Source organism: Pipra filicauda, unplaced genomic scaffold, assembly GCF_003945595.2.
Source record: "Pipra filicauda isolate LSUMZ 115617 unplaced genomic scaffold, ASM394559v2 scaffold67_size6003252_pilon, whole genome shotgun sequence".
Taxonomy (NCBI): Eukaryota; Metazoa; Chordata; class Aves; order Passeriformes; family Pipridae; genus Pipra; species Pipra filicauda.
In genome coordinates this window covers 2276649-2299737 of record NW_024104842.1, presented here as the reverse complement: position 1 = coordinate 2299737, position 23089 = coordinate 2276649, and the positions used below count along the sequence as shown (strand labels likewise).

At 39.0% G+C, this 23089-nt stretch overlaps 2 protein-coding genes, 1 long non-coding RNA gene and 1 pseudogene across 4 annotated transcripts in view; 1 reads left to right on the top strand and 3 right to left on the bottom strand.

Annotated features, from left to right (window-relative positions):
- The window catches only part of WWC2 (WW and C2 domain containing 2), a 103165-nt gene extending 95191 nt beyond the window's left edge, over positions 1-7974 (top strand). For both annotated transcript variants that reach the window (XM_027735820.2, XM_039388730.1), the window contains 2 exons: positions 3171-3298; positions 5278-7974. In XM_027735820.2, the coding sequence (XP_027591621.1) occupies positions 3171-3298; positions 5278-5344 (195 nt within the window). In that variant the 3' untranslated portion in view covers positions 5345-7974. The remainder of the gene's footprint in view (positions 1-3170; positions 3299-5277) is intronic.
- Positions 836-21259, bottom strand: LOC113995606. Its single transcript, XR_003543471.2, has 3 exons — positions 21171-21259; positions 1243-1302; positions 836-978 (listed from the first exon to the last, which is right to left on the bottom strand). It is a non-coding gene; the product is annotated as an uncharacterized LOC113995606 (long non-coding RNA).
- LOC113995605 lies at positions 8797-9424 on the bottom strand (annotated as a pseudogene).
- On the bottom strand, positions 10646-11299 carry LOC113995604 (claudin-22-like). The gene has a single exon (XM_027735822.1). The coding sequence runs from the start codon at positions 11297-11299 to the stop codon at positions 10646-10648; it is 654 nt and encodes a 217-aa protein (XP_027591623.1).
- Positions 21260-23089: the final 1830 nt, after the last annotated feature.

Here is a 23089-nt window from a genome sequence, read left to right as displayed (position 1 = left end):
ACTCTGCAACATTTAATATTATGAATCCTTTGGATTTGTGGTTTATTTCAGCTGGCTCTTTCAAGGCAGCAGATAAGTTTGTCACATTTTATTTTGCTGGTGTCAGTGATCGACAGCATTACACACACTGCCGTGAGGAATAAGGGCAATAATATACATTCCTAAAATATACAGAGGCAGTAGCGCAGCATCAAAGTCCTCTTTTCAAAGGTAGAAGTCAGAACAATGATCACAGTCACTCCACCTCTTTGAAGGGTGCTTACAAAGTTTCTAGAAATATTTCTACCCTTAAAATTGTTGCCTTCCCCTGTGGAGCAAAACAAGCCTGAGAATGCTGTACTCTGCTGTCAGTGTTTCCTCTTGGGTTAGCAAAACACAGCAGCCTCGAGAACATTGTCATAGATTATTTTTTAGATCCTGCAGGCATTATAATGGCACAGACTAATGCAGCAGCTGGAAACGCCAGAGAAATTGAGAGAGTCTCGAGTGGAAAATGAAACCGCAGATGTGGGGGATGTTGAAAATCAGTGGCTGCTTGCTAGCACTCAGTTACTCTGCTTGAAGCCAAATACAGAGACTCCATACCTTCCCTCCCCTTCCTACCACACCTTCCTAAGTACAGCAAGTATGTAAAGCCCACTAATACCTGCAGATCAGAAAACAGTAGGTAATTCTGTGCACCAGAAGCATTTTGTCTTGTTTAGATTGGATTTTTGTGAGAAATCATGCAGTGTTTTGAAGTTTCAGTCTTAACTCCTCATACAAGTAAGTTTTCAGACACCTGCTGTCCTCTGAAGGACTTCTTCGTTTATATCCAAAGAGATTCCTGTAAAGATCTGTACATATCTTCTTTATTTCTTTTCAGTACATCTTCTGTGTAGAGGTAACCTGTAGTTGTCATTAATACCACAAGTATATTCTTGATCCAGTGTTTTGGTGTTTAGCACAGTTACAATTTTTCCTTAGATTCAGTTTCTTCTATACAAAAAACATGGAAGAACGAGACAGGAAATAGTGTTTTAGCTTTAATTCTTATAGTGTTTCTTCTTTGTCATCTTAAACTAATTTAAGCTTAAACTAAGCCCAGATAGAGGATTCCAGTCTGGCACTTATTTTTGGTAGATAAGTGCCAGATTTTTGGGACTTATTGAATGCATGGCCATTTTATTAGTGTACTTTTCCATATTTTATATAGATCACTCAAGAAACATGATGCAAATGCAAACACAGTCATGTACTTACCTTCTCCTGTGCATACTCCCAGAGACATTGGGCTGAAATCCAAGTTTCTCTGAGAGCATCCTGAAAAAATAAATGGATTCAAAAATGAAAAAAGAATACATGCTAATAGAGAGTATGAAAACAAAGAAGTCATCTATGCTGTTAACCTAAAATGCAGTAGTCACAAGAATCTCATGTATAGTTAGGGAAAGGATAAAATTAGAAAACTTTGAAATATTGTATGTTTACTGCTTTGATGATAAATATTAACTAGGGGAGCTGGTAAAACATGTCCAGTGACATACGTAAAGTTAATTAAGACATTACCAGTTGTAGATTGCAAATTTATGCTCACTATCTAATGAAGAAAACTATATTTATAGGTTAATTTCATTTTAAAATCATAGCTATTTTGGAGCTGGGGAGTGAAGAAGTCAACAGCAGTACAAGGTGACAGGATTTTGTGCAAGTTTGAAAGCGTGATGCTCTTTCGTGTATAACACTTTCATATAAAACACCAGAGTGGTGCATTTCAACAGACAGAGGGTACCACTATCCTGCTGTGAACGGCTTTCTTATAACTACCCAGTATGAAACTGATAGTATGGACTAGCTCTTTTGAATTAGTTGATTTTGTTGTTTAGAAGTCTACAAGGGTTGAATTCAGAACTGGGGATGTAAACTCCTACGTTACAAACCACCTTGAAGATTGCCGTTTCTGGCTTGCATGTGTGTTTTAATTTGAGGTAACAGAACGGCATTTTCAAGTGCCTAAAGTTAAGAATCAGAAATTAACCTCTTTAGAACTTTGTAGTTGTTTAAGAATGTGAACTGCTTCTATTGAATTTTGATGGCTGACAAAATTCAAACTACAATAAATAACATTTGTCTGATGGTGCCTGCGGTCTAGAAATGAAAACTAAGTGTACACTTAAGGTGGCACTGCCCATGCCATGTACCCTACACATTATGGGGGTGATAATTCATGGATGTGTTAGGGGATTCGCCCACATGTGGACAGTGGCTATTGGTCTAAGAAGTCCAGGTGACCTAAAAAGTACTGCTGTTCAAATTATTGAGTGTTCAGAATCCCTTGATTAAGCTTTTTAAAAACCCAAGCACAACTGTTAATAGCAGTCTTGCCAAAAAGGTGGATGGCACAGCTGTGATTGTCCTGTTGATGCAACACTGCTTGGTAAAGACATAGAGCCAGGAATACTAAGGTACAGAAATAGAGTAACTTTCTGGGGAGTATGTAGCTGCTCAAAAATGTTCACAAGTGACCTTTGATCTATTGTTACCACTGATGTTCTGTTCACTTGCCTTGGCTTTTACACCTCTACAATGCAAATGAAAAAAATACATCTTGTGCAAAATAGGTGCCATGTCCTCAATAAAAGCACAAAAGTTCATGTTCCTTGCTAACAAGGTCAACAAAAGGTGAAAGCATATTTTGAGAGCACACCTTCCTTGTTTTTCTGTCTGTCATTTTAGAGTAGTTATAAGTAACTTTACAGAGAGTTTCATTAGGAAATAAAAGTATCTTACAGGGAAAGAGAATCAGTGGCTCCCAGCTCTAAAAAGATACTTGGATAGACAACACATGTTCATACAAATTTAGGTATTGCCTTAAAAAATATCGAAATTTATAAGACCTAGTAGCCACCTGTGATGGCATGGGATTTGTTCTATTTACTTTTTTAGGAAAAAAACTGTTTCTTATTTTGTGCCCATGGCCTAGGCTTGTGATGTCAGTCTTTTGTCTTGCAGACCCTTTATATAGAGGTTATCATAGATTAATTTAGGTTAGAAAAGACCTATAATATCATTGAGTCGAACAGTAAGCCTAACACTGCCAAGTGTTTTGCTTGACACAGAAGAATCTCTCATTTCTTTGAAATGAGTAATTGTTCATTATCAGCAAAATACAGTTATTTTTCTTGTTACAGACTGAACAGTCAAAAGAAGAGCAGAAACAAGGTTTAAGTGCTGAGAAATTGATGAGGAAAGCTTCTAAGGATGTGTGCCGGCTACGAGAGCAGAGCCAGAAAGTGCCACTGCAGGTGCAGTCATTCAGGTATGGCCTGTTCTGTTTTTCATGCCTTTTTTAATGTAGTGAAGTAACCTGAATTATTTATAGATATAATCAGATGTTCCCTGTAACATTAGTCAAAAGTCCACATGCTTTTGAATTACCAGAAGCATTGCACATTTCTAACATAGCTCTAAGTTGGAGTTTCGAAGGGCCAGGCCTCGGTAACTTGCTCATGTCAGAGGTGGCAGTGTGTCAGCTGAGCTGTGGTGGTGCAGAAGCCGAGGGGGAAATTTCAGACCTCTATTCTATGTGACATCTGCTGTAGGCAGGCCTGTGTGTGACTGTTGTCATGGCTCACCTCACCCACAGCAGGTTGACGGTGGGCTTTAAGTCTTGGGATCTCTTCTAGTGATGGCAGCTGCCTGAAGCAAAGCACTCCTCAAGGAGAGGTAGAACAGGATACATCTCATCAGGAAACTGATTAACCACTCCTTTTGCCTTGCTCAAGACTTACTAGTAAAGAAAGATCTTGAATCCCTCCTCCTTTTTCTTTCCCTTCTCCTTTTGGTTGTGGGAACAGCAACCAATTACTTGAAGCAATTAATGAAGTGTTCTTTCTTAGCATAAGCCAGCATGAATACTTTCTATCTCAAACCTTAATTTTAACTGGTCTAAATTCCTAAAAGGCTGGCCAATAAGTGGCCTGAAGGCCACAATTATATATAAAAATAAATATTAATCTTTTGATTGAAAAATACAGCTCTTGCTCTTGAACATTGAAATAATACTGCAAGTTAATTTGATCTGTTTTGTCAGTAACACGTTTTTAAAGTTTGGATTTTTGATTCCTTTATAGGAAATTTAAGTCAGCTACTAATAAATGTGAGATATTCTTCCTTTTCTAACCGTCTTTTGTGAGCAGCTGGAGAAATACATAAACAAGTAAGGGCCTGTGAGGTGACATGTATTGCAAATCACAGCTGTAAGTGATGCAGAATCGAAACAAGAGAAAAAAGGGTTCCTCAGCAAACAACAGCTGAGTTTTTTATCTTTAGTGTGAAACTCAGAGCATCTTCAAACAGTTTTCACCTTATTGCAAGTCTTAAGAAAGAGTTTTGGTCAGTGCTGGTCTTATGACAGTCATCACAGTCAGACTCCTGCCTAAATCTACAGGAACATATAAAAGACTTTCCCTGCAAGAAGGGTATCAAAACACTCTATTGTCCTTTATCTTCTAGTTATCACACAACTAGGAGGAGGAATCCAGTTTAGGGAGTTGAATTTGCTCTGAGCTACTATTTTTAATGGAAACTTAAGCCTCACCAGTGGAAAACATGGTTTGTCTTCTGGACAAATACCTCCTGAGGCTGAATTGTACACGCCCTGCTAATTAGGCTTGTTACAGTGCTGTGGCCTCAGACTAATCACAGACAGGCATTTTTGAAGCTCTCAAGAAGAATGACTCTTCTGAGCTTTAATTTTTAAGCCCCTAATACTTATCTTCTGCTTTCTAGCCTGCTGCTAGGCAAGCCTGTGTAAACTTGTTATGCTTCAGTAATTTCTTAGTTCATAGGAGACAGAAATGGTAACAGCACAGGGGAAGCAACTGGAGAATGGGTTGACAATTCTGCTTCTCTAACTCTTGCCCAGACACAACAATTCCCACCCTGCCCTTTTCCCATGTCAGAATAAAATGATTTCTTTTGCCTTTTCATCCCCCTGCTGAAAATGTCATCATAGGAAATTCAGTGACTGAATCAATATTTCAGGCTTACCATTGCAGTTATTAATGAAATATTGATATTTTTTCTCTTTCAAAATTGGAGCTCCTTTTTACATAAATCTGCCTAAGAAGGGAATTATGTCACATGAATGTGACACATTTTTTGTACGTAAATTGTGTATTTTCCAAACCTCTACTTTACAGAACTATGCTGTAACATTAGCAACTCTACAGTGGATGACATTGGAGTTGTGCCATAAACGGTAAAATAATCCCTTGTTTTCTTTTCTAATTTCAGGGAGAAGATAGCATACTTTACAAGAGCAAAGATCAGTATACCAGCCCTTCCAGCTGATGATGTATAATTATGCTTTTTCATTGAAGTGTTTTTCCATTTGTTCATCTCTTTTCAGATGAGCTTTGTAGTTTCAGTGATGTGCTTTCAAAGATCTATTTTACATTCACTATTGATATGTTTATTTGTAAAATATAGTGAATTGAATAGTTGTAATCTTAAAAAATGACAAAAAAAACCAACAACCAGAAAACCAAAGTAGATTAATTTTGGTATACTGATGCTGATTTTGTACAGTTTGTATGTGTCACATGTGTTTTTATTTTGTAAAGATGGAACAAATGAACTAAGGCAGTACTAAGCAAGTATCCTGTTGAACTGCACTGTGTTAAGAAAAATGGTGTTCAACAGACAATTGTTTATCTTTTCACTGTTTTCATGTGAGGAGACTGTGAAGATGGCTGTTTTGCCATACAATATTTTTGTACAAGTGTGACTTTTATAGTTTAAAGTTAGCCACAAGCGTAAGCTCCTTTCCAGAACATCCAGGCTGCCTCACAACAGCTGCTAATTGCATTCATCACCAACATTGGAATTTTTCCTGAAAACAAATTTCTTCTGTTTTTGTTTTTTAGTACTTTGTAGGAAGAGATGGAGTTCAGAGTTTAGTTTTGTGAATGTACAGTACTTTAACCTGCACTAAAAGGTTTCTTGCATCTGCAGGAGAGCAACAAAGGCAAGGCAGACAAGTAACCCTAAAAACTTATTATGAGACTACCAAAAGGGGCAGCTGCTTTCTGAATGGGATGAATCAAATTCATAATTCCAACATTGATATCGAAATAGTTATATCCAGTGTACAGTTAAAAATAAGAGTTTCTCTCTGTTAACCTTTTGTCCTAGGGGGCTGTCTGATTGCTAACTAGGAACACATAAAGGTGTGTGTTAGGTTTACAAATATGAAGATGTCTCCTTTAAAGTATTTGTACCAGGAGAAAAATCTGTCACATGCTAACTCAATTATCAGAAGTCCTGTTGGTAAGGTAAACCCTTTCTGAAAAAGAAAAGCTCCAAACTCTAAGTCTGCACATATTTCGATACAATAAAAAACATTTTTTTAAATACACGGTTGACCCTGTATTCAGTTGAGGGTGCACAGGTTTAATGAATAGATGTGAATGGCTTGTTTCAAATTTGTCTTACATGCTTCCTCCTAGCAGGCTGCTTCATCAGAAGGCAACTTGGATGCCTTCTCTTAGAAGTCCAGAACATTTTATGTAGGTAGGTTTTTAAGCAGTCCTGTCTTGGTAAAGCAATTGGGTTCTTATCTTCTGTGGGTACTGTGTAAGTAGGTGGACATTGCAGAGAACAGAATTATTTCATTTTCTACTTAATATATTGCATTCAGATGTATTTCATTCACTCGCTAGTTTTCTTCCCCAAGCAACAAGCCACATTGCATGGACTTCATCTTTCAGATATGCTATAATTACTTGATGAGAAAATGGAAACAAATATAACCACTATATGGTAGCAGCTGTCTTAAATTCAAAGTGACAATTCTGTGATGAGAGGTCTGTGTAACACCCAAGGGTTTTGTTATGCACAAATACATCAGTTCACTGAAAAGTATAGCCAAACATGCTATTTTGGGCAAGATGACTGATTGAACATCCTTTATGAATGCCCCATTTGTTTTTTGTGTCTTGGGTTTGAGATAACATTCATGTTTGAAAGGTCAATTTTAGAAAAAAATCTGGAATTATTTAATGTAGAGGTGAAATGATGGTTGTCAGTTTCAACTTCTCAACTTGATTATATAAGTTGTTTGTAGAATGATATTTAGAGGTGTACTTTATGATTTTTCTTTTATTTATTTACAGTCTTATTTATGTTCTGTTTAATGTAGTTCAGTTCTGGTCATAAAAATATTTGACATTAAGGATGCTATTGTGAAAAATACTTAGAGCTGTCTAAATTCTTGCCAGATTAGCTGGTTTTCCTCACATGTTGAATAATTTAAAAAAAAAAGTATTATTGTGTGATTTGTAAGCATGAGATGAGGTCAAAACTTAAGTATTGCTGGGTTCAGCTTGCAAAACTCATTTGAAAATGAGAGACTTATACATATTCATACTCTTAATTTTCCAGATTGGTAAAGTTGTACATATTTATAGGCAGCTTTTAAAAATTCTGGCTTTTTGGGGTTTTTTTTACTAATTCAGCTTATTCACACTTGAAAAACTCAATCGAATAAGCTAAAATACTACATATAAATAAGCTCCCATCAGTTTAAAGTTATAAATATTACTCTTAAAGTGGAATTTACTCTGCACAGTAGGGTACAACGAATGTAATTAGTTCTATGGCCAGGTACCAATGTCACTGCAGTTGCATATATATGAAAGTTAAATATTACTGGTACAAGAATATTTATCCAAATGAGCAAAGTTTAGCAGAAATTGTAATAGAACACAAATCAAATAATTTTAAGATTATTTTTCTTTTTACTATTGCTGTGTTTATACTGTATTAAATATAAAATGCTCAGGACTGAACTAAATATTTAATCAGGTTATATTCTGAATGTGTTTCTGTTCTAATTTTGTCTGTAAGAGTATGCAAGTACATCACATAGATTAACTTGTCTCTGCACTTTTCATGTGTTTCAGTGATTGGAAAATACATTTTTTTAACAAAGCTCTTTTCCAGACCAGTGTTTTATTTAATTCTTTTATTGCTGTTCTATATCTTTATATGCTCTTTGCAGAAACAGATGGCTGCTACAGCTTTGTCAATGTAAAATCATGGCAGTTTATAGAAAGTTCACATCAATCACTGACAGCTCTTAGGGTAAGCTATATAGGAACTGATTCATATACTTGAAGTTATTTCTTTACATTCATGAAGTAAAACCTGCAATAGCAATGAACACAGTCGACTCCACTGGACAACATCTCATGATTATTCAGAAATACTGGCTTTCCTTAGAGAGGGAGAGAAAGAGATTGGGCAGGGATACAGGTGGTCATATTATCTCTCTCTCTCACAGAGTCATGATGGAGAATCTTGTATTACATGACATTATGTCTGAGAACATTTAGTTTACTGTAAATGATACCGCCCAGCGAACTTCCTTCAAAGTTGTACTGCATTAGGTTTTTGTTATGCATGTTGAACTGGCACTACAAACTGTTTCAGAATTAAACTAATATTATTTTTGTAAAAAATACTTTGTTTAAAGCAGCATCAGTAGGAGTTCTGCTATTTAAGATATGGTCAAGTCTCCATGCAGGCCTAGAGATTAAAAATTTTATACTCACTTATTCTAAAAAAATACCCAAGCCATACTACAAAGACAAAATCTGCAGTTGATCACATTTGGGAGAAATACAGCAGTGGATACTACTTAGTAAGAAAGAACCCCTCCCCCGATCTTGTAAACAGTGACCTGCCTGTTCAGCAGATCTCTCTTGCTGTAATGCAAGAGTAAGAAATCAGAAAACCTGATATCTGCCTTTTTTAAAGTCTTCCATTTCCAGCTTCCAGATGTTGTTGGGCATCTTGTATATCTGCCATTGCATACTGCTCTGGTAATTGACAGTCAGATGATAAGCAGATTGCGGAGAGGAGTAGAGATCCTCCTAGAATTATAAAAAATCCACCAAACCAGCCACTGAACAGTGCATCCCCAATTTCCCATCTGGGCACAATCTCCAAAAATCCTGGATTATAGTGTAGGCAACCTAAGACACAGGGACTGCAGACATCTGCAAGAGTGTTCCTCCAAGTAGTAACAGCTGTTTCTCTAGCTTCTGCTCTGTATCCTCCATCTTTAGGCAGTCCAAACCAAGACCAGAGATCACAACATTCAGAAGTCCTAGTCGATTTGATGTAGACACTAAAATCCTGGAAATTTTGAATTCCAGAGGCAAAACTAGGAAAGAATTAAAATCCTTACGCTGTGTTCCTCCTACACCTTGGACTACACAGGTTTGCCAGAGTCCCATGGTCCAAGCTCCAGTATATTTAGGTCTAAGCTGAGTTTTTTCCAGCCTGATAAATAGTTACAGGTACTAGTTAAAATCCATCTTAGCACAGACAACAGAAATCCAGCAAACTGTAGCCTGTGTCTGGATGCCAAGGTCATTTTTTGCAGTCACAGAAGCGCCAAACTGCTGACTTTTGCAGGCATTGTTCCAATCAATTCTTTGTCATACTGTACATAAGCAAAAGTTAAAATAATGCTTTATGAAGCATGAAATACTTCTCCCCCTCCCTCCTGCTTTGTTAGCCTGGTTCCATGTGCTGGGAGGTGGTGTGGTAAACCAGTAGCAGAAGTGTGTGGCCACAGCTGGCTCACCTTTTGTTAGTTTTGTATTTGTTTGGGTTTTTTTTTTAAGAAAAGCATATACTTGGCTTTCCATCAATCTGCTAAAACATTACAGCAGTTCTGCTAGTTTTGGCATCTCACAGTTTGTTTTCATATTAAATTCTAATACTACATTGATGCATTTCCACTTAGAGAAAATGGTGCTGTCTGCTCTGTGGCAAGTTAAATGTCGTATGTTTAAAGTCAAAGATTGCACAGCAACATATTCCAAACATGAGTGAATGAAGCTTAAGGAGCTGTGGATAGGATGCGTTATGCCTCAAGACTGTATCTGAAGAAGATAGTGTAACTATTCGTTAAATTAGCATTTCTCAGGCTATTTTTGTGCATAAAGTATGCAGGTGCCAGAAATGCCTAGAATAACTTGTATGGGCAGTTTAATGTGGTAGACTGGGAAAACACGACTTACTAGGTATAAGGCACCCACACCATCACACCCCATGCACAAAAAGATATCTGCTAAGCATGCTACAATTTCAGAAAACTACTATTTCCAAATACACAGAAAAACCATTTGATGCAATGCAGGTATTTATAGACTGTTTAGGATAGGAAATCTCCTCTAGTTTGTACATCACTGCATTAGGCAAGTGGAAAATTGAAATAGCGAGTCAGGCTTTGAGGCTCATTTCATTGGTTACATAAAAAAGGAAGCACATTTTTGTTAAAACCCAAGCTGTAAGAGAACATGCATGTTCATTTTCAGGATTTTACAGTGCAGTTGAGAAGCAAAAGCACCTCTCCTGCAGAGTTTACAAAAATTTCAACATTCTTCTCTGAAACACAGTTTTAAGCAGTTCCCCAGGTGCAAAAACACACCACCTTCCAATACCAGTGTATGGAGAAAACAGACATGAATTTAGGAAATCAGCTAGGTAACAAAGAGTCCTTTGAATTACTACTGGAACAAGCTTCTGGCTTGCACTAGAGTTTGGAAAAAATAGGACAGTATTTCTGTACTGCTTTAAACCTTCCATTTTAAGGCCTAGTTTCAGTTTCCAAGCGTTGACACTGATCCTGCTGTTCTGCTACTGTGTAATGGACTGAAGACGGATGGACTTCAGTGGAACAGATTGTGCAATTAAGTAGGGATCCTCCTAATATTAGACAAAATCCAGCAAGCCAGCCAACAAACAATGCTTCCCCAAAATCCCACCTGGGAACAATGTCTGGTATATTCTCATCCCAAAACTCCTGGACTGTGGAATGGGCAACCCAAGAAACTGGGACAATAGCTGTAATCCCCGATATCCAGACGAGCATTCCTCCGAACAGCAACAACCGCTTCTTTTGTTCCTGTTGTCTTTCACCAATTTTCAAACAGTCCAACCCAAATCCCGAGAGCAAGAGGCCCAGAAGCCCTGATCCATTGGAAAAAAACATCAAAATCCTAGAAATCCTGAGCTCTGGAGGCAAAGCTAGGAAAGAATCGAAGTCCTTGCATTGCATTCCCCCTTCTTCCTGTACAACACAAGCTTGCCAGAGTCCCATGGTCCAGATCTCCAACTCATTCAGTTCCAAGTTAAGATTTTTCCACTGGGGTAGATAGGTGGTGAGACAGGACAGGACCCATCCCAACAGAGAGAACAGTATGCCACTTAATTGCATCATTGGTTGATAGACCAAGGCCATTTTAAGAGCAGAGTCCTGAAAGCTTGAGGAGGAAGGAAGGTCTCCCCAGCAGTTCTATACCAGCTGCTACCTTGAGTGATGGTGGAAGCTATGATGGTTTTAGTTTTCTGCTTCCCCAAATATAAGCCCTTGCTATTAACCCTTTGCAAGCTCTGAAACACTTTTTTGTTCTTCATGAATATAAAGTTTCACATAAAGGACGAAGGGCTTCACTAAACCATGAGTTAGGCTTTCCGATAAGGATTTGATCTGTTACCTTCCAATTTGCTTGGTAAAATTATATCCCAATGCCTGATGATTACAAGCCTGAGGATGAACAAAGAGGGCTCTATGACCCCTCACCCTAAAACACAACAGAAATCTTTGTGCTTCAATACGGATTAATTAGATTTTAAGTGGTGATAAAAAGGCAGCTCTGTGTGCAACAGGACTTCATTGTAATAGCTAAATTTGAGATTTCAGGGATGTAAATCAAGGCCTTGTAAAGAAAGGTAGACTGTTTGCCTATAATCTTTATTCTTAGACTTCCTCAACATACATAATGGCTTATCTTCCACTGCCCTGTTCTATGTCCCCAGCACTGTAAAAGACGCTTTGTAAAAGATCCTTATGTTTCACATTTTCTACATTCATTTCTTTTAAAATGGGCTTTGTTTTGACAGACTTTTAAGGGGAAAAGGAGACGGGTATGGTGAAAGTACCATAGAAAATGAAATCCTAGACATCCCTCCACCATAATGAACCCAGGCAGATCATCAGCCAGTGTAAACTTTACCTGGCCCAGGACTTCAGCAACACCATGGTAGCAACTTACAACGGCTTGGTGTCCCCTTTCCTAAAGCAAATGTCCCAGATGGCACACAGTGTATACACTTAGTGTCTATATCAACAACATTTGGCACTCAATGCTCCCAGGGCCAGGAATGCCTGGTACACCTTTCTGATCAAAGCAAGATACCATTATGCCATTACCCCATTAGGAAACCCAGCTTTTTTCCTCCTCTCATGTCAGCTACACTTGTGCATGTCTACAGGGTCAGCAAGGTCATCTGTTTACTGTTCCCCTCCCCACATGTAACAGCACAGCCTTTATGGGAGGGAGCAGGAGCTGAGCAGTGTGAACACATGCACATGTGTATGACCCAGAGATGTTTTCCAGTCTTTCTTGACTTCATTTCCTAGATGTGATAATGTACATATCTGTATATTTTTAATTCTCAGTTGCATAAAATGAATTATGTGATGGGAAAACATAACACCGCTTTTGAAGATTTCCAAAATCCTGAAGGGTATCATCAAGAAATATCACTGTGAGAAAATCTCTTCTTCCCCATTTCTGTATGGAGTTGTAATTTCTAACCCTTGTTTTTTCCTGTCACAAGCTGTGAAAGAACCAGCACAAGGAAAGATGATCTATTTCCCTTTATCTTATGTACCAGCCCAGTCCAATGGCTTTTACTTGGTCAAAAAATTACCATGCACAAGAGCAGGAATCCTTAAGGATATAACTGACAACACTGGGAACAGATTGACGCAAGCCATCCACCAGGCAAAAGAAGACAGACCAATCCCACATTCATTCTTTCATTTGGACTCCAGATTGTACTTTCAGATTTGGCAGTGTTGTTTCTCTCCCCCTTCTCTGCTAGAGTGCTAGTTCTGGAAATCATCGTGACTTTCAATGAGAATCTCCATAACGCCATTTGAATAATTTTTGAGATAAACAACCACACTCCAGGAGTGACTCTGCTCCTTCAGGGGCTACATGTTTATCTCACTTTAAAAATCACAGTTACCGACAGACTGGAAGCCTGTTGCATTTCTCTTGACTGTGAACATTTAATATTTTCTTCTCTGCTCTCAATTCCAACAGTCCATGTAGTGTGAGAGCACAGGATCAGGCATGTGAAGTCCATTCATTTTTCAAATGTTGATTACAGCTGGAACAGTGTGCCAGCCTTCAAATTTTAGCCATCAGAAGCACTGGGACTGCTGCATGAGTAAGATCTGCCAATTAAGTTCTGCAACTTACTTTTAACCATGCTTACTTTTAACTTAGGGCAAACAAAGCTTCCTTACACTATCCTGGATAGATTATATATAATCCTTGTGTGATTATATATAATACAATATATATTATATGATATATATATATATATTATATGGGGGGGGCTGTAAGGTAGCACTTCCCTTGTCACCAGGACAGCAATAAGGGTCTGAAATGCCTTTGCTTGAAACTTACTGATCTTATGACAATCTCAGCTGAACTGGGATATGTACATTCTCGAGTCAGTCACTGCCTGAGTCCAAACTCCCTTGTCCTTTTTTCACATTTTTCCTACCCGCTATTATTTCTTCTTTTCTCTCTCATCTAAAAATATCTCGTTCTCAGAATAATTTTATTTTGGTAAACTTGTGCCTACACAGATGGTAAGATGTCAGAGTTACTATGAAACCCAGGGGCTAGAATTGGGCTCCCATCAGTTTCTGCCCTACTGCTCATGGTAATTTGAAACACAAGCCTGAGGTTCACTGTTATATTGCCATGAGAAGAAACATCTGCCGACATCTGCACAGCCTGAATCAACAGATCATCTCAAGGGGTTTCAGTGGAGATGGCCACTGAAAGATGCCCCCAGGCTGGTGGGACAGGGAAGCTGCCTGCCAGGGACCTCTGGAGCCAGAGCCGGGGCCCACGCACAAGCGAGCTGCCCCAGGACAGCTCTGCCCCTTCTCGTCTCCCTGTTCGCCTTGCCAGCCTCTGCAGCAAGGACTGTGCTTGTCCAACACAAGCTTGTCAAGAAGAAAAGGAAGAGCAGGTACAGCTATCACTGACCAGTGTGCTTTCAAGTAAGGAAGGTGAGAATCAATTTAGAGGGGGTTTTGAGTGGGTTTAGAGCAAGTATTTTTGTATTCTTTTTTCCTATAGATTTTAAAGCCTGATGTATGTAACATACAGTAATACCACCCTACAGAGGCGTATGCACCTAAGCCAATCTGAACCTGTAGGAACTGAGGTGCAGAGAAGAGAGTCTTCTGGTCACTCATGCAGGCCAGCAGAGACTCTCCAGAGCATCAGCCCCCCTGAAGCCAGGCACTTGTCACAGACACACACAGTGGTACATCTTTGTGCTTGCTCCTGTTGCCATATGACTGTTTCAGCAGCCAGTTCTGTGAGACATTGAGCTTTCGTACCTCATGTTACAGACAGTGCCTGTGAAGAATATAGCACAGGTCACGATCAGGTTCCTACAGGCTCAGGAATATTTTTTAAAGCATTGGAGATCACGTAATTCATTCAAACTAGCTCCAAGCATCATTTTGCAAATTGATTTTCACTACACTGAAGGGGAATAGGAGTGGTCAGCATGCATATCATTTTATGCAGTTAAGTGCATTAAATTTTTACTCCCCATAAAACCATTTCAGGTTGAATACAAGGATTTTGAATCTCATTACAAGTATTACATAATCCCTCAAAAGATACACTAACTCTTCTGGGAACCTCCATGGTGAGAGATGGATACACTAATACTTTACCAGCTGGAAAGAGTAGTAGGGAATTGTTGTCTTTACACAGCTCAGCAGCCCACACAATTATCCCAATGTTTTGTGGTCAGCATAAGAGGAAAAAATATCAGGTGCAGGACTTTGGGATCTGATTAGGTAATTTAATACCACAAAAGCAGTATTATGAGACTGGCACTTTCCTATACTTTCAGTTCCTTCATAAAGCATAATCATGTTCATTTTGTGGCTTGTTTATTCTCCTTCAATGCTCCAAAAGTGTGCTCATCTGTGAAGTGCAATGATCTCCAATAGCATTCCCCAGATACTACCATTATTTTCTCTAATCTGAAGATAGTCATGGAGTTCCCTAAATATTTTTTGTTGCTCATTTAAATGTCAAGTACTGTCATGAGTCATTCACAGGTCTCTCAATTTTGGATTCCAATTTTATAGATACATATGAAAAAGATGGAAATAAGAGCTAGTGTACAGATTTTCTATGACAATCTTAGTTACAGCCAGTGAAACATAGCTACTGTCAGAAGCTGGCAAGGTAGTGTCTTTAGCATCTTAATACAAGTGAGTTAATTCATTCAATCCTTTGCTTTCCACATTATTGCTTGAACTGGAAGTTGTAAGTGTTAGTGTTTTCTTACCCATCTAAGAACACATTTCTCTGTGTGCTGGAGCTTCTTTGGGGTTTGCATATCCAATGTGCTCTTCAGTGAAACCATTGAAACACCAAGAAAAAAACCACAATCCATACTGCTGCTATCCATACTGACTTACTCTAGTCTGCATTTAAGTCTACTTTGACAAAAAATATTATTTGTATTGGTAGAGCCTAAGGTTTCACACAAAAGGCCATATCACCTCTTCTGATCCCCCCTCCCCAGCACGGGCAGTGAGGACACCCCAGCAGTGCAGTCACTGCAGATGGTTTCACAGTGCACCAGGGCTGGCACAGCAAGGCAAAGCTGGGCTGAGCACAGCAGTAGGAGGTGAGCAATCAGCACCTTCAGAAGAGCCAGGAAGGGGCTGCAGAGCCCTCTCACAAGGGAAAAAGGCATAACCATCTCCGGCCTTCTGAATAGGACCTCCTTCTGCAAAAGGGAATATTCCCAGCTTTTCAGTATTGCAGGGACTGCCCAAACCAGCATACCTCTCCTTTACAAACCTTGGATATAATTCATTAAGCAACTTTACAAGAGCCTGTTATGTATGCAAAAGAAATGTACTTCTGTGATTGAAAGACCTTGCTAACAGTTTCACTTCTGTAAGATTAATCAAAAGCTTGAAATAGGATGTCATGTAGAATTAATGGCAGTTGCACAAGATCTAGAAGAGAAAGGCACTGAAAGAGTCAAGCACAGCAAGGTGAAACTGTTGATTTCTGCTTTAGGGACTTATTCAAAGGTTGAAATGAGAGAGGGTAGATTTGCCATCATTATACTGGAAGAATAAAGAATGCTTTAAGGCTCACTACTTCAACCTTTGCAGAAAATTTTCCATCACCATCCCAATCCAGACTTCAAAGTGAGGGTTGACTGGGTTAGAAAATTAGTCTTATTCTTCAGGGAACTATTTTTGATATACTGTCCATACAGGAGATTACTGTAAGTATGAAAATTCATGTCACTTGAGTGATTGGAATGTGATTTCCTTGAATGATGGAAGACTAAGAAATTAATTTCTGAGTTGTGTAATATGTAGGCTTCTTTATCACTATGCATCCCTTATTATGAGACTCTGGTTTAATAGAGTGTTATATATATTTCTGTAATGATTTTCATTTAACACCTGCAAACAATTATTATAATAAGCTTTCTCTCATTCCTTAAGATATGTTTCTTAATGTCGGTAAACTTATGAGAAATTATTTGTGGTACCCAGCTGAACCCACATGAGGAATTGTTATTGCATGACAACTGGGATTAGAAAGATAATACAGACTTGTTAACCATAAATTAGAAGACTGCACACACCTTCTAACAGCAATCTAGCCAGAATGGGAAATGAGTCACAAGAATTTTTGACAAGTGAAGGAAGTGTGGGGTACCTGTGGCATTTTGGTCATCTGCCATATTGAGATTTGGGGGAAGGGAGGAAAGAAGCTTAACAAATTTATGGTAATTGTTTGAAATATGATTGTTCCTTAGATTCTAGTGGGTTAAACTGATTTTGCTCTTTACCTTTTAAAGTGCAGAGAGTTAGGAAATGCAGAAAGTGAAGACCTTTCCTAGCAAGAAAAGGCAATTGTTCTCTCTCAGATTGCATATCTTTCTGGCTGAAAAAAAGAAAGCTTTTCTTCCCTCACAGTATTACAGGATTTAATCAGGATTTAAGTATCCCCCTCTCAATGAAATCTCAGCAAACCTATAAACAGCAAAACCTGTTTAAAGAGTTCACGACATCCTGTCATTAACAAATTAAAGCATTACATTTTCAGTATACACCTTACTGTTGTCTTCTGCCATATTCGTCTCCACCCCTTCTCTCTGCTCCCTCTCACCTTCCCTACTTTACATCAAGAAAAGCTAAAAGGCCTCTATCCAATCAGGTTCCTTCAGGGGGACAGTGAGGAGGGAATCAAGTAAAGATGCCCATGGCTACTCCAGAGGAAGGAATGGATGCAAAGAGGGACAGCAGTTTCCTCCCTTCGTTTCCTCTGCCCTCCCACCAACTGCAGCCACCTAGCAGCACCCTCAGATGTCAAATACTGCCTGCAGAGGTGAAAGAGATGATGCACAGAATACATTATCACGGGAATGCCTCATGTACTGCAAAACACGGTATAGCTAAGAGAAGTGAGACTGCAGGAGTTTCAGTTAATACTGCATCAGTAGATTGAGACGATGCCTGCCCGTGTTCAATATCAACCCAGAGAGAGGTCACTGCTGGAGACTTCTAATATCATGCCTCTGCAATAGTTACGTGATAGTGGTTTAACTAATCAATGATGACCATATATTGGAAAAGTACTAAGTCTTCTGCAAAGCATTGCACATTTTCCAAACACAGTTGCATAGAGGTGAAGGTTACCTCCGTGCCATGGATTCAAATATTTAAACAGAGAATCCTTCATCCTAAGGATGAAGACAGTGAAGAATCTTAGGCTCTGAGTGCAAGAAAACAATTGTGAAGATGATTAAAATGGTTATTCCCTAATATGAAGATAACCTATGTTCACTTGACCAGACATTTGCTTTTAATTCTTTGATCTGTCACAAGAGCCTACTTTTAATTTACATAGTATCCAGGAAGAGATACTGAGAAAGTGACTATTCTGCAATATACTCAAGTGTTTGTATTATTTTGTAGAAAACTCCATGAAGACAAAAGGTAACAACTACATTATTTAGGGGAATGTATAAAGACAGATATGTTAGTGAGTTTGGCATATATTTGCAAAGCCACATTCGCTAATACAAGAACAGTAGTACTATGCCAGGACAAGCCAAAAGTTCATCTAGCCCAGCAGGAAAAGAATATAACAACATGGTAAGGATAGATTGCTATTGTCTCCATGCTACAGTGTTAAAATCTCTGAGCCTGAACTTTAAATCTACATCATCTTGTTTAGTAGCCTTTGATGGACCCCCTTCCCCTATGAATTTTCCCCTGAAGCACACGTTTGCTGCACCCAAAGCACCTTACAGCAATGACTTCCACAGTTTAATTTTGCCTTGCATCCTCCTGTAATTATAAACTCACTGCTAGACCATTTTACCTACTAGTCCCTAGTTCTTACGTGATGTTCATTATTCTTCTGTCATGGTTTAACCCCAGCCAGTAACTAAGCCCCACACAGGCACTTGCTCACTCCCCACCCCCAGGATTGGGGAGAGAATTGGAAGGGTAAAAGTGAGAAAAGTTGTGGGTTGAGATAAAGACAGTTTCATAGGGAAAACAAAAGCCACACACAAAAGGAAGGCAAAAGAAGGAATTCATTCAGCCCTTCCCATGGGCTGGCAGGTGTTCAGTCGTCCCCAGGATAGCAGGGCTCCATCACGCATAACAGTGACCGGGGAAGACAAATGCCAAAACTCTGAACATCTGCCCCTTCCTTCTTCCCCTACTGTATATGTGGAGCATGACACCATAATGGTATGGAATATCCCTTTGGTCAGCTGGAGTCAGCTATCCCAGTTGTGTCCCCTCCCAACCCACAGTGCACCCCCAGCCTCCTCACTGGAGGGGTGGGATGTGGACCAGAAAAGGCCTTATGTAAGTGCTACTCAGTGACAATGAAAACATCCCTCTGGTATCAACACTGTTTTCAGCACAAATCTAAATCACAGCCCCATACCAGCTACTGTGAACAAAATTAAGTCTATTGCAGCCAAAATCAGCACACTTTTTGGTATATACCTCTTTAATATCCTTATGCAGAGGTCTTGTTTATGCTAAAAGATCCTAGCTTATTATATATACAATTACCTCTAAGCAGATGAAAGAGTGGTGATCTCTCTTATGGTTATTCTACCTTCCCACTGTCAGAGATCAATACAGTGTGCACATTATCATCCATAAGACAACTGATGTGGGAAAATAAACCCCTCTTCTTTCATACCACTACCAGTATGATTTTCATAGTTATGTTCATGTTCACCATGCACTTTAAGACAAAATAACTTGTTAAAATCTTTCCTGAAATTGAAAATATTGTGAATATCATCTTGTTGGTATACTGGTATTTTGGTGTCTGCATTTTGGCGGAACAAGAACTCTAGCCCAAGAAATACAATGGAAAACAGTGAATTATCTCAGCAGTAGTCTGCTTGTAATCTAATATCTTCTACTGCAAGATACGATCTAAAAATGGCTTTTTTTTTTTTTTTAATAGGAAGGATACACTCACAAGTGGATGTACAAGTGAGTTTCCTGTAATATTCGTCCACATGCACAGATGGCATAAGATGAGGAAGGTGCTTCTCGCACCAAGTGCATGATAATTTTCATAAAGTATAGGTTCAGTGGTCGGGAGCAATACATCTGTACTCATGTAAAAACTCTTTGTGCTACAACACATTATCATGGTTCTTTTTACCTAATTATCACTTCTCTGCTGGACAATGATCACAGAATTCTCTGCTGTTGTGGTAGAGGGAAAAATGGGGCATTATATCCCTCTAAGAGTGCAAGTGAAATTCTCTATCTGACCTACATGTCCAGTTACACAGGCCACAACCCACAGGAACACCACTGACAGCAGGGTGCAGAAATATTTTTAACCTGGGGAGTTTCCGAACAAAGGTGAAATAAAATCGCATCTAGTTTCCATGTAAATTTGATGAATCATTAAAAGTCTTTTTTATCCATCTCTTACAAGACAAAATAAAGCAAATCACAACTAATACACAGTTTTCTTTAAAAAAACAATCTCTGCTGACAGAATAAACATAGCATCCCTACACAACCTGTTCTAATGAAGTGCTGGAATACAGATCATATTTCCTAAGGCCATGTTCTTGTTCTCCCCTTTTGTTCTCCTTTCTTAAGCAATAGCACCTAGTGGTAAATATCCTAGAATATCCTGAGTTGGAAAGGACCTACAAGGATCATTAACTCCAGCTCCTGGCTCTGCACAGGACAACCCCAAGAATCACATCATGCGTCACAGAAATGGGCACTGTCTGCTCTCTTAACAACTTTCCTCTTGTTGCAGTCCCTAAAAGGACGTAGCTTGTTGTTGTTGTTATCATCATTAAATCACATTCAGTTTATGATTTGCTGTAATTTTTAATTCTGCTATCATATTTGCATTCCTTGCAGTGCACACACACGTGCACACACACAGACACTTTCTGACTTCTGATGATGTTGACAAGACAAGGAGCTTTCTCATCTCCTAGCACACGTATGGAAGAAGATAGGGGCTGACAAGCATTCCCCTTCCTCTTCTTCCTGCTGGTATCCCTCCCTGTAGCCCTGACAGAAGTACCTTTGTCTCTCATCTCTGCAAGTGGTTTGCTTTTAGAAATGTTTGATCACTGAGCTCCCTGCTGAACTCTTATTTCATCTCCACAAATACAAGAAAGAGAGAGGCAGACTTTTACTGATTTCTGAATCAGAATCAAACTGTGTCCAGATTGTGAATGGGTGGAAATGAGGTGGCTTGAGGAAAGTGTAGGGAAAGGATATAGCTTTGGAACATCTTATTAAAGATCTGATGCTCAGTTCCTAAATACTGTGCCCGCATGGGGCACAGTGCATATGAGAAGAAAAAGCGAGTCAGTATGTAGCTGTGACATTTTCTCCTGCTTAATTAGAGAGCAGTCACATCTCTTGGATTATCTTCTAGGGTACAGAAAACATTAGTGTGCTCAAACCATCTCACAGCTACCACACAGAACATTACCTTTCTTGTGGTCAGACAGTGTTCCGCAAAATGTAGCAAATAAACTGGCTCCTCAGACTTATACAGGAAAACATGGTTCTACCTCCAGCTGATCTGGGGTAGCCCAAGCTGCAAAGCCGGCAGTCCTCATGGGGCTGAGAAGCCCAGCTGTGATGAAAGAGTCAGAGTGGGGAACAGCTTTTATCAGCATAAAACAATAGTGTTGCATCACAGCATTGAACCACAATGTAACAGAATCTTCTGACCCACTGTTAACTACAGAGCTACATTATTTGTGCAAGACCAGGAGAAGTGGGCCTGGGCAAAGTTTGGGAGATCCCATGGCAAAGAGATAACAAAACCCCTCTCTCATTTGTCTTTTGTATGATTTAGCTCTGTATCAGAGAACAGCATGCTGAGGGAGCCTAGTAAGTGGCCTAAACAACCAATAACAGATGAAAAGATCTTTGATGGCAATTGAAGACATTCAAGTTTCAGTAGAAGGATCTAAAGTGTCAAGTACTGCAGCACAGCCTGGGACTGCCACAATCCCCACTGCCAGTTGGAATAGGAATTAAAGGCAGAAATTAATGGCTCTTGCAAATTAAGCAGGAGCTACGGATGCATAATTTGGGAGTTTTCAACAGCTCAGGGAAGAAGCAGTAACTGATAGAAAGCTAAGAAGTGCCTGAGAGCAGCTTACTAACATTTCATCAACAAAGGAAAGAAAGATTTACAGTCAGCTGGGCAAACTGGGAGAAGAAGCTGTCTTTGGGAGTGTGCCTCACAGAAACGCTGCAAACTAAAGCATAAAAAAGATCTTTGAAATGTTACATATGTGAAATATTAGATAATTAATATAGAAAACTTGAGACTCTGCAATGCCAGGAGCATCTGATACAGATAAAAACCTAATTTATAAAGACATATCTAGGTCCCTGAAGGCAAAAATAAAACAATTTAGATCATAAAGCAAAGAAACCCTATTGTTAGAATTTGGTATGAGAAGCAGTCAGGGAAGTAGGTTGTCACAGGATTCAAATGACGTTTGTATGTAAATACATCTTGAACTGCCTTTGATTCCCTTGCTTTACTTTTGTATTAAATGGGGGTGAAGGTGGGGGCAGGGTGTTGGAAAATCAGTTATTTACAAGAGTTCAAAGAGTTTCAGCTGCAAACATACTGACAAGCCCAAGCAGTAAGAAAGACCTTCTGTTGCCCAGACACACACAGGTGGGGCCAACTCCAAGAAGGTGCACTAAGAGCAGATTAAAGCTATACACCAAAAGCACTGCTTAGCCAGTATCCTATTTCTGTCAGGGACTGGTAGGAGATTCTAGGGAAGAGCAGAAGAACAGGGCAAGGAGATAATGCTATATCATATCCTCAACTTGTTTCCAGCTTCCACCTGAATGCAGGTTAGGGGCTTCTAGAGGTGGTGTCTTTGCCTTCAGTAGACCTACACTTGTTTTAAATTTTGTCCAAGCACTTACTGAAATCATGTTTAGCTACAAAAAACCTCCTCATCTCAGGCCAAGCCTACAAAAAACTCTTGCCAGTAAAAATGTTAGCTTGTGGTGAAAATTGGTCCCTTCCCCCTTTTTTAAAATCAGCACCTAATACATTTTTCTGCTTGTACAGCTGATTTCCTTTTGAGGGAGTAAAATATTAGACAACAACACATAATAAAAGGGTTTTCTAGTTCAGATATCCTAGCAAGACTATTCCAGACTTTAAGAAAGTAGCCAGACGACAAAAACATATATTTAAATAGTGTCCACAGAAATTAAACATTCGAATGTGAATATGCCTACTCCTTTTGGTATTTCACTTATTAAAGAAAAAAAAAAAAGCCAAGCTGTTTCAAATTTCATTTTCTGTGAATCATATACTTTACTTTCAGAAATTGAATGCTGTTCCCACTAGCCTCATATCATCTG